This window comes from Mytilus edulis, chromosome 9, assembly GCF_963676685.1.
Source record: "Mytilus edulis chromosome 9, xbMytEdul2.2, whole genome shotgun sequence".
NCBI classification, from domain to species: domain Eukaryota; kingdom Metazoa; phylum Mollusca; class Bivalvia; order Mytilida; family Mytilidae; genus Mytilus; species Mytilus edulis.
The window spans coordinates 77549754-77562321 of record NC_092352.1 but is presented as its reverse complement, the minus strand read 5'-3'; the positions used below and the strand labels follow the sequence as shown (position 1 = coordinate 77562321).

Here is a 12568-nt window from a genome sequence, read left to right as displayed (position 1 = left end):
ATAGTGCGAGTGGGGTATCTGTGTACTATGGACACATTCTTGTTGTTTTAATGTTCAGTGACAAATATTACATGTATATCAGGATAAGAAGATGTTATGGTTATATGTGTGTGTTTGAATGTCACTACTCAGCAGGATTTTCATAAGATTACAGTACATGAATAAATGTGATCCTACATATACCTGAAAACATTCGGACTATTAGAGTATTTGCTTTTACTGATAAACGCCTTATTTTTACAGAAAGGAACACATGTCAATTTTTGTCGAGCCTGCAACTTTTGTTGCAGAAAGTTCCACATAGGGATAGTGATCAGGCGGCGGCGGCTACGGCAGCGGTGGCGGCGGTGTTAGCTAACTTCTTAAAAGCTTTATATTTTAGAAGGTGGAAGACCTGGATGCTTCATACTTTGTATATAGATGCCTCATGTTACGAAGTTTCCGTCAGTCACATGTCCAATGTCCTTGACCTCATTTTCATGGTTCAGTGACCACTTGAAAAAAAAGTTCAGATTTTTTGTAATGTTGAATTCTCTCTTATTATAAGTAGTAGGATAACTATATTTGATATGTGCGTACCTTGAAAGGTCCTCATGTCTGTCAGACAGTTTTCACTTGATCTCGACCTCATTTCATGGATCAGTGAACAAGGTTATGTTTTTGGTGGTCAAGTCCATATCTCAGATACTACAAGCAATAGGGCTAGTATATTCGATGTATGGAAGGACTGTAACGTGTACATGTTCAACTGGCAGGTGTCATCTGACCTTGACCTCATTTTCATGGTTCAATGGTTATAGTTAAATTTTTGTGTTTTGGTCTGTTTTTCTCATACTATATGTAATAGGTCTACTATATTTGTTGTATGGAATGATTGTAAGGTGTACCTATCTAGCGGGCAAATGTCATGTGACCTTGAACTCATTTTCATGGTTCAGTGGTCAAAGTTAAGTTTTTGAGTTTTGGTCTTTTTATCTAATACTATATGCCATAGTGTTAAGTTTTTGTGTTTTAAACTATAAGTAATTGGTCAACTATATATGTTGTATAGAAGCATTGTTAGCTGTACATGTCTGCCTGGCATGGTTCATCTGACCTTGACCTCATTTTCAAGGTTCATTGGTCTTTGTTTAGTTATCTTTGTTAATGTTAAGTGTATGTGACAGTTTATAAAGCTTAGCTTTATACTTAGGACTATCAACATAATATCAATGATTAGTATAGAAGGCGAGACATTTCAGTGTGTGCACTCTTGTTAAGTTTACACTTGTGGCTAGTGAGGGTAGTGAACAGGTATTAAAGCTTCATATTGTGTGCAACGACTGATATTTTATGATGTACATGTATATTCCGAAAAACATGATTATCTGTTTATAGTGCTATTTTTGATCTTTTCCTTCTCACTTGGACCGTTAATGCTCTCGACAAAAGAACACTTGATAACTTTTCCTCACACATTGTTCCATCTCTGAAAAGATGAGGGCTAACAAGTTCTGTTCATACCACAAAGGATACTATATCTGAATTATGGATCAATTTAGCAGAATAATGTAGGCAAGTTAAAGGGATGCAGTGTACATTTTGTAAGCTCACTTGATCATCCAAATGGTGTTTGGTATCTTTTCACATGTTTGTCAAATATTGACAAATTTGACAAAAAGGCTGCTTTAAAACACACTTTGAAAAATGAAAGTATATAAAAAAAAAATGGTGTGTGAATGTTAATGAGACATCGTTTTACTGGAGACTGAATGAAGACAAGGTAAGCAAAATGAAAACAATTCAAACGAGGAAGCTAAAGGGCTGATTTAAGTACATACCAATGAACGAAACATAATTGATATACAACAACAAACAATAACCTTTGAATTAGGACAGGCACATACAGAATGTAGTGGTGTTAAACATGTTCGAGGGAGTGCCAACATTCCACAACTTGGGGCAGATGCGTAACAGCACAACAAAAGAACTGTCAAAAGGCTTAAATGCCACACCGATACAAAACACCAAAGACACTAAATGGATAATTTGTACTAACAGTGCTAGTAAATGGACAGAAAGTCGCAGGACACACAGATCTTGAAATAAGTACTTTTATTACATTTATTTATGTTTCAGTAATAGTTCATAAGTCGGTTTTTCAGTCACCATAATCAATTACAGATGAAATATATGTTATGCATAAAAAATGTAAGGTGTATATGTTGTTTTTTTTCTGACAGCATTTATCTGACCTGAGTTTAAGTGATGTTTTTGTCGAGCCTGCAATATTAGTTGCAGAAAGCTTGACATAGGGATAGTGACCCGTTGGTGGCGGCGTTAGCTAACTTCTTAAAAGCTTTATATTTTAGAAGGTGGAAAACCTGGATACTTCATACTTTTTATATGGATACCTCATGTTAGGAAGTTTCCGTCAGTAACATGACCAATGTCCTTGACCTCGTTTTCATGGTTCAGTGACTACTTGAAAACAAAGTTAAGATTTTTTGCAATGTTAAATTCTCTCTTATTATAAGTAATAGGATAACTAAATTTGGTATGTGCGTACCTTGCCCATCAAACAGTTTTCACTTGACCTCGACCTCATTTCATGGATCAGTGAATAAGGTTAAGTTTTGGTGGTCAAGTCCATATCTCAGATACTATAAGCAATAAATAGCAAATGAAAGCACTGTAAGGCGTACATGTCCAACTGGCAGGTGTCATCTGACCTTGACCTCATTTTCATGGTTCAGTGGTTAAAGTTAAGTTTTTGTGTTTTGCTCTGTTGTTCTTATTACTGTATGTAATAGGTCTATATTTGGTGTATGGAATGGTTGTAAGGTGTACATGTCTAGCTGGCAGGTGTCATCTGCCTTGTGTCAGTCGCGCAGGTTTTATTTGACGTTGACCTCATTTTCACGATTCATTGCTCGGTGTTAAGTTTATGTGTTTGGTCTGTTCCTAAACTATAAGCAATAGAAGACCTGTTGGTGACCTTCTGCTGTTGTTTTTTTCTATGGTCTAGTTGTTGTCTCTTTGACACATTCCCCATTTCCATTCTCAATTTTAACTCTATTTGTTTTATGGAAGAATTGTTATCCTTACATGACTGCCTGGAATGGCTCATCTAACCTTGACCTCATTTTCATGGTTCATTGGTCAATGTTTAGTTTTCTTGGATAATGTTAATTTTATGTGTCAGTTGTAATAAAGCTTAATAGTTAGGACTGTCAACATAATATCAATGATAAGTAAGGCGAGACATTTCAGCATGTGCACTCTTGTCAGTAAAACCTTTGTCTAAAAAAACTTTCAGCATAAAATCAATGGTCAGTAAAGCAGGGGAGACACATCGGCGAGTGCACTCTTGTGTTTCAAGAGAAAAATAATTTCGATACTGATTTGTGACTTTTTTGTCCGCGAATTTCTGTCCTTAGGCTACATTTCTCACAGTTAATGTAAGCTTGTCAATAACAACTACATGAACTAAATATAAGTATCATGAATCTTATTATATTATTCTGTGGTACTTATCATTACTTTTAATTATAAAAATAGTATGAAAGCATGTTCTACGTAATGTGATTTCAAATTATGGAACACCATGACTGCCTTATGTTGATAATCAGCATTATATGCAGTGGTCACAACATTATATGCAGTGGTCACACCATTATATGAAGTGCTCACAACATTATATGCAGTGCTCACAACATTATATGCAGTGCTCACAGCATTATGTGCAGTGTTCACAGCATTATATGCAGTGCTCGCAACATTATATGAAGTGCTCACAACATTATACGCAGTGGTCCAAACATTATATGCAGTGGTTCAGATTCGGTAAACTTCGGGTTTTATTATATATATATATATCTTTATTCTCAATAAACCATCATTTTGACAAGGTATAGAGAAATACACAATATTATGTACAATATTTACAATATATACAATTAGTAAAAGACATGTTACAAAAATAATTAATAGGGTTGCGTAACACTAGATAAAGCCAGGAGTTCACACAGATTTATTTATAATTTTGATAAATTTGCAGAGTTTAATCAACTTTACCTTCTTTTTTGATGACATTAATAATTTATACTTTAAAATATTTGGCTTTGTGTAGCTATACTTTTCTATGTAATTTTTCCTCTCCTGTTAAAAAAATTGGCATTCCAAAATAAAGTGAAATTCATCCCCGAGTTCATTTTTTTTACACAGAGTAAGTTTCTATTTTGTCTGCTGGTGTTTAGCCATCTACCAGCTTCAATGGGTAATTTATGATTAGTCGTTCTAAATCTGCAAAATTCTACAAGGTTTTTGTTATCTAAAATATCTAAACAAGCTTCAGAACTAAAACTATCTTTAAATACTTTGTACTTTACAGCTTTTGGTGATTCTTCTAACAGTAAGTGCCAATTCTGTTCAAATTGATCTCTAAGGTTTCTACTAACTGTAAGACGTAGCCAATTCAAATTAATAAAAGTTTGTGAATTCCAAATATATGTTAAGCCACATTCATTCAAAATATTTTTTATGTTATCTAACCATTTATTACCGAATCCATAATTGGTAATGCCAAGCAAACCAATGATTGAAACAATTATTAAAATCATGTTATTATTAAGGCAGTATACATTTTTTTTCTTTCAATTTTAACATTACATATAGTGGAAGCTGAGGATGAAACACACATTTTTTTTTCTCAGGATCAGAAACAAATTATTTTTTTCTCCCAAAACTGGAAACAAACTTTTTTTCCAAAAAAATCCATAGCCCCCCAGAAAATCAAATGGTTGCTGCCTATATTTAAAACTGATTGAAATAAGGAAATTTTAGAAGTGTAATATAAAAAAGAAGATGTGGTATGATTGCAAATGAGGCAACTGTCCACAACAGACCAAAATGACACAGATATTAACAACTATAGGTCACCGTACGGCCTTCAACCATGAGCAAAGCCTATACCGCATAGTCAGCTATATTCCCTATAAGACAATGCAACACAATTCAAACGAGAAAACTAACGGCCTTATTTATATAAAAAAAAAATGAACAAAAAACAAATATGTAACACATAAACAAATGAAAACCACTTAATTACAGGCTCCTGACTTGGGACAGGCACATACATAAATAATGTGGCGGGGTTAAACATGTTAGCGGGATCCCAAGGCAACCCTCTCCTAACCTGGGACAGTAGTATAACAGTACAACATAAGAACGAACTATAAAAATCCGTTGAAAAAGGCTAAACTCATCAGATGAACAAAAATACGGTTAACAACATTTCTGTAAAAATGAGGATGTGCTATCCCGTTTGAAATAAGTTTTGAACAGGTACAACCAAACTTCAAAACCAAATCTTTATATCTATGGAAAAATTTAGTTAATTTAAAGTTTTAAGTAATTTATGGTAACGATATCCCTGGTTTAATAATTTACCAGTAATACATAGATTGCGTTTGTTAAAATCAAAAACGTCACAACAGACACGGGCATAGCGAACGAGCTGTGAAATATTAACACCGTAAAATGGTGTCAAAGGAACACCACCCTCTAAAAATGGAAAATTAACAATTGACTCAATTTATTCCACACCAGGGCATTTTTAACTTATTTTAATTATCAGTTTCATCATATTCACAACTAAAGATGTATAAACTTTAATAATTAAATAAATTGCTTCGCCGAGCGCAGCTGGATAAAACCGAGGAACTGTTGGGACAAAAATGGACACGATATTCGCGCTTGATACAGATCTGAATTTCGATTGTAATTAAATATTTGACATCTAATACTGGTTTCTGACACAGAATAACTCTAGTCAAAGAACTTAGTAGTATGTGGTTCTCTCCGAGTACTTCGGCTTCCTCCACCATAATAACAGACTTCCCGGTGTCCGACATGCTCCCTTGTTGTGGTGTTGGGATGGGGATTGTTCTGGTGGTGGGTCAATATTGTAAAGGACACAATCTCCATTAATCCTTAGGGAGTGAAAAGGATCCGCTGTACCCTTGCATTCAATCAAGGGGTGCGTCTATACTGGCGGAATCTCGAAGTACATACATACATAAGAATTGGTGATATAATTTGAATTTATACTTATTTTTTTGCTTTTGCACTACGCTGTTGTGAACTACCCCGTTTCTCCCAAAAATTAACCCCCCTTTATATTGGCATGTTCTATTTAAGAATTGAATGCTTCTTTTTGTAAATTTATTGGGGTGTAAAAGCGTTGACCGAAGTACATTTTGTATGAAGCGCGGAAGCGCTTCATTCTAAAAATGTACGCACGGTCAACGCTTTTACAACCCTATAAAGTTACTAAAAGAAGCATTCAATACTTATAATTACATTTTTTAGCTATGATTATGAAAACACGAATTTTATATATTTTATTATTTAATTCACCTGTGCACTTTATTGTTGGAGCACGTGTTATCATGAATGAAAAGTTGTATTGAGCAATGCAACTGCTTACGGAATAACACGTGATGTGCAGTTAGCCAATCAGAATAAAATATTATAATGAAACATACATCTAATGTAATTATTGATAATTATAAGTTTAACTTCACACAAGGTGGTCAGTTGTTAGTTGGTTTAGCATTTACGTTTGTTAAAATATAGAAAAGGGTCATGGAAAAAGTCACAGGATTAAACGCCACACAGGAAAAAAGTTCACATGAAATTAAGACAATTAAAAAGCTTAAGATATAAATCTGATAAATTTAATTTTTAAAAGATTTTTTTCTACAATTTTCATTAAATATAAAAAAGAAGATGTGGTATTATAGCCAATAGGACAATTCTTCATAAGAGACTAACTGTTGTAACTTTTGTAAATGTTGTACTATACAATGCATAGAGAATGAATATCACTTTATTATGGTTTGTCCAGCATAAAGACAGTATAGACTTAAATACTTCTCAAAATATTATCATACATGGCCAAATAACAACAAACTGTATTCAAACAAAAACTGTTATTTACAATTTGATGTGTTTTTTGCGTGAAAGTTGGAAACTCAGAACTTTCATATTAACGTAGTTATATATATGCATCTACATTTTAATTGTCTTGTTCATGTTCATATTGTTTTAAAATTATGTTCTCTGCAGTTTTGTATACCTATGTATTAATATAAATTTCATGTTGTTTACACATGATAATGTTGCTATTTAAATGTGCTGTAGGATAACATAATTGTGCTTATTGCAATAAAGGTATTTATCTTTGTCTTTAAAACTGGCACAGTAATTAACAGCTATAGGTCACAGGACGGCCTTCAACAATGAGCAAAAGCCATACTGCATAGTCAACTGTTAAAGACCTGAAATCCAAATGTAAAACATTCCAAACGAGAAAACTAACGGCCTAATTAATGTTAAAAAAAGGAACGAAAAATAAACATCTAACAGTAATTTTTTTTATATTTTTTTATTTCTTTTTACTTTCGTAAAGGACAAGGTACGATAAGGCCCGTTTTTGCCCCCCCCCCCCCCCCACCCCCTCCTCCCCAACCACTATTTTCTCCATATCTAAATTTTGTTTTGGATAGCTTATCACTTTAAAGTATTCCCTTAGGTTTGAAGTTTGTTTGGATGAACTTCAAAACCATTAATTTCAGAAAATGGGTGAGATAAGAGGGTAAAAGAGCTTTAAAAAAACGCAAAAAAAGAAGGAAATTTTGGCCATTGTTTCTTAAAGGCGGTGGATATTTTACCGGCTCCGGAAAAATAGCCTCCTTGGCGATATATTGCCAGCTCCAGCAAAATAGCGATTTATATAGAGTTTAGCTATTTTGCCGGTCTTATTTAAGTTTAAAATTGAAGTATAGAAATTAAGAATAGAATATAGAAACATACACTTTAATAAGAAATCTATTTACTAATATGTCTTCTTTAAACATTAATACAAAACATGAATGTACATTGATATTCTATACTTTAACAATATCAAGTAGTCCCTAAAAACGTGTCTTTTTAAAATATTTAACTGACAAAAAATCAAAATTGATACTAGTACTTTTTCTTTAATAGGAAGACTAAAAATATGTCTTTTAAAAAACATATAATACACATGCATAAACAAAGCATACAAATTAACCCATATTAAAAAATTGACATTCTGATTAAAACTTTTCCTATTAGTTTTGAAACAAAAAGTAATACCCAACAACATCAAACTGCTAAAACGAACGTCACAAAACCAGTGCCTTGCTTGTTGGTGAATTTCTTTAAGTCTGTCTGCATGGCACCAGAAAGGTGCTGCAACTAGAGACATGAACTGAACATAACACTTGTTTCTTTTGCGTCTGCATCACTTTTGCAGAAAATGCAGATATATGCATTTCAGTATTTGAGCATTCATAGAATAAATGCTGTCAATCGCTAGATTTATATGCATCATGTGTACTTCATGGGTCACGTTGTCGCAGGCACTGACAAATTAAAAAAATGTTGTAAGGACCACCTGTAAAGTGAATAATAATTACAGTATTTAAATAATAACAGAAAGTTTACCCCCTCACCTCACCCAGTTGCTAAAATTAGTGGTTTTGAAAATCATCCAAAAAGTTTTAAGTAAATTGAAAGCAGTTTGTGTTGTATTCTTTTAAAACCTTGACACCTATATGGCTTTGACAAAATTTGGTCTATGATTACGGAAAAAATATTTTGTAGGAATAGATACAAACATTAAAATTGGTTTAAACTATGTTTTCACAACAACATTTTTGGGAGTCTTGCAATTCACTTTGTCAGGTTTGTTTTACCAGAATTCGCCGTTACGGAAAAAGACCGTTTATGTTAATTCATTATTTGCCCTGTCGCTTAATTAGGTTGTTTTTTTAACGAAATTGCTACAGGGAAAATATTTGTTTTCATAACATTTAGAAAGTGTTTTTTTTTTCCATTGAAGTTCCTATTATTGTACGTTTCCACATGGCTACTTAAAAAGCTTTCTGCATAATCCTAAAATGGACGACCGCTCGGCATAATTCTGAATTAATGAGACATTTAGATTTGATTCTACTTTTAAAAAGAACAAACCAAATCTATCTTACAATATTACAACCAATTCATGATCATTTATAAGGATCAGACACATTTTTAATAAAATATAAAAATGATTTCATATCTTTGTTTTAAATAGCCTTTTAATTCGTTTTATCATACGTTTTGCTTTATGAAGAACTAAAACATTTTAATAAGTAGAAACATTGTAACTATGTTTTGCTGATCGATCTTCCAAAAACTTTTGAAGTGACTTAGCATATCCTAAGATCAAAATGAAATCAATTAATGTGTGTAATAAGCATTTATAATATTGCATCAAATGCCACCGTTTCTCTATGTATTATCTGAGGTGTGAGAAAATAAACTAAACTTTTAATTAACTTGTAATATATTTCAATATTGAATATTTTATTTGATAGGATGTGTTATATACTTTTTACGTGTAACAAATAAAAATGTCTCCCAAAATACAGTTATTTTCAATCGGCAATTTAACAGCTTGGTCATTCTTAACATCATGTCGGTTTGTACGGTCGCAACAATAGAACTAATTAATTAGTTTAAGAAAAAAGTAACGAAAAATGGTAAAAACTACGAAAAACAATATAGCTGTGACAGGCGACAATGTTAAAGCATCTACCGCAATTTTCCAGAAACGCCGTTCATCGAATCATTTGCAGGAGGCGGAAAAAGTTCTCGATCTTCGTGCTAATTCATTAATTGGATTAACAAATCAAGAGCTGCAAAAACTTGTTAACTTTGACAACGAGTATTTCAAACAGTTATCAAAATCTCCAACAGGACGATTTTATAACCCAGCGTTCAATATCAGTACCGAACATAATTCAACAGGATTAAAACAAACAGCATATTTCATCGACGAGCACAGTGCAGCCAGTGAACGGACTACAGCGATGGAACTCCGCCGTGCATTTTCGAACTTGACGAAGGATAATATTGGCAACAGATCAAACAAAACTAATATTTATCAACAAGCTTTCAAGCGATCAAAAACAGATATGCCTGAAATGTATACGAATCGAACATTCAATTTGCCACCGCTGCACAAAGTGTCCGCTGATAATCGTATGAAAAAACGCATGACCTTTGGTGCCTCTAAATCGCGCCTTAACTCAATTTCTCTGGAACAGCTTCCGCCAATTCAGTTACTGAAAAGGAACGATAGAATAAGCGAAAGACAGAACGAAGAAAAAGAAAACGAACTGCTTGAAAAAAGCCTGGATCGAGTTGAAGAAACAATACACGACGTCTACGCTAATCAGAAACAAGTTTTGGCTTTTCGTCACAGTAGCGGGAAAGCAGTTCATGGATTCACAGGAGAACTAAAGTTACACCCAAACCAATCAGAGCTAGATGATTTAATTGAGAGAAGTAAAAATCCAGCTTCAATTTCAATGAGACGTGCAACAGCAAATGGTGACATGGGGTTTCTTGTGTCGTCTGCCAACGAATCTGCAAATGAACTGAATGTAGTGAAGGAACAAAAAAGTAATTTTGAGATTAGAAAAGAATATGGTAAAAATTTGGAAAAGAATTGGTTCAAAAGTTTTCTTCAACAGGCCAAATCACAAAAGAAAGGAGACTTGGCAAGTAGTAAGTTTGATGTAAACTTAGAACTGTTCTACAGCCCCGAACCTACCGCACGGGAAAACGAAATATTCGATGACGCTAGCGATATTGACAGCAATTGTGATGATGATATCGACTTAAATGATGGTTACGAACGTGATAATAGGAATAAGGTAACTGAAATGAAACAGTTTGAAAGAAAGAAACATTTACTTGATATTTCAGCATTATACGCGTCTACTGATGTGTTAACGGGAGAAGACAATGAAATGGACCGAGATACAGAATCGGATATAGAGATCATCTTGAAAGATAATGAACTGGTTCAAAAGAAAACAAAGCATAAAATGAGGAAAAAACGTAGGAAAAAGGAAAAACGCTATAAAGAAATTATTGAACCGGAAAATATTGAAATTCCGCCGCTAACTGATAAGGAACTAAGAGCTATGCGACTGAACATCAAAAAGAAAACGCCGGCACCAGTATTGACAGGAAAACGTAAGTTTTTACAAGCAGCAAATGCAGTTTTTGTGGCAATTCAGTTTCGTAAGATATTAAACACTATAAGAGAAAGAAAGAAAAAAAGACGCAGTCGAAAATCAAAGAAGAAACTTCGACGAGTAAAATGGAAACCTTCGATTGATGAATATGGTGCATATGAAAGAAACTTGACGTCACCAACACTGAAAGACAAGTTCATGGCGGACATAGGTATAGACTTGCTTAAAGATGTTGAAAGTTTAGATATTTCTACCAACGAGATATTAGAAGGAACTGAAATCGAACAAGATCGTAAAAGTAGACCTCTGTCTAAATTCGGAATAGAAGTTAGTAAAGCTTGTGTTGAAGATGTTGAGCGATTGCTGACTGATCAAAATCGTACGCTTAAGAAATTCAGCCGTCTAAGAAGACATAGTGCTCCTCTGCTTTCGATGCCTGAAGGATTGCTGATAGAAATTAAGGAAAAATCGAAAAGAAGGAAGCGCGACCGAAGTAAATCCGTCCGACGAATAAAATCTACTAAAAAGAAAATCGAAAAAAGACCAAAAACACCAGAAGTTCAAAAGTGTTCTTGTATTCACCATGAGCATTTAATACCGGATAGAAGAACATCAGTTACGCGTGCTCGTGCATCGCAAATACTATCTTCATCATGTGCGATTAAAGAGGAGTCGGATATTCCGAAAGCCAAATATTTTAGATTTCACAGGAGTCAGGTTTTAAAGCGCCGTCCAAGCTTAAATGAAGAAGAATTGAAAAAATTAAAAGATATAGATTTGCATGAACTTTTACGTGGCATTGATATGAATGCCAAAGATATCAAAATTCAAATAATTATGCGAAAAATGAAAAAGCAAAAACGTCGCAAAGAACAGATATTAAACGCTGTCCTTCGGACTCCGGAAGAATCAGAAAATACGGACGAGGAACTTGAGTCAGGCAGTGACTCGGAAACAGATGAAAGTTCTTCAGAATACGATGAATATAATACGATGAACACAACCCCATTTGTGTCTTCCGGTGTTCAGTGGAACGTACCGAAATCAAATCGACGAAATTTTACAGCTGCAGACGTTGATCGTGAACTGAAGCGCGTGACCCGATTCTTTTTGGAAATGAAGGACTGCTCGTATATAAGATTTACTGGAATTAACCAAGCTATTGTGAAAAAGCTTGACGAGATCATCATGTAAACAGTCGGAATTATTTGTAGATATTGTGTGAATTATTAAATCAAATATGTGAAATTGTAACCACTTTATTTTTTCTAACTTATTAAGATTTTTATTATAAAATAAGTAGACATGTTTGTTAAACATCAATGAGACAGCAATCCAAGAGAGTAGCATACAGTCTTCAACAATAGATACATATATTAAACATGCCACATTTGACACCGACACCGAGTATCTAAACGTTGCAAATAAATAAACATACTAGTAAACAAACAAACTTATTTCATAAACAC

General features: G+C 33.7%; 1 protein-coding gene across 1 annotated transcript; it reads left to right on the top strand.

Annotated features, from left to right (window-relative positions):
* Positions 1–9590: 9590 nt before the first annotated feature.
* Positions 9591–12293, top strand: LOC139490194 (uncharacterized). The gene has a single exon (XM_071277044.1). It carries the CDS (start codon positions 9591–9593, stop codon positions 12291–12293), a length of 2703 nt encoding a protein of 900 aa, XP_071133145.1.
* Positions 12294–12568: the final 275 nt, after the last annotated feature.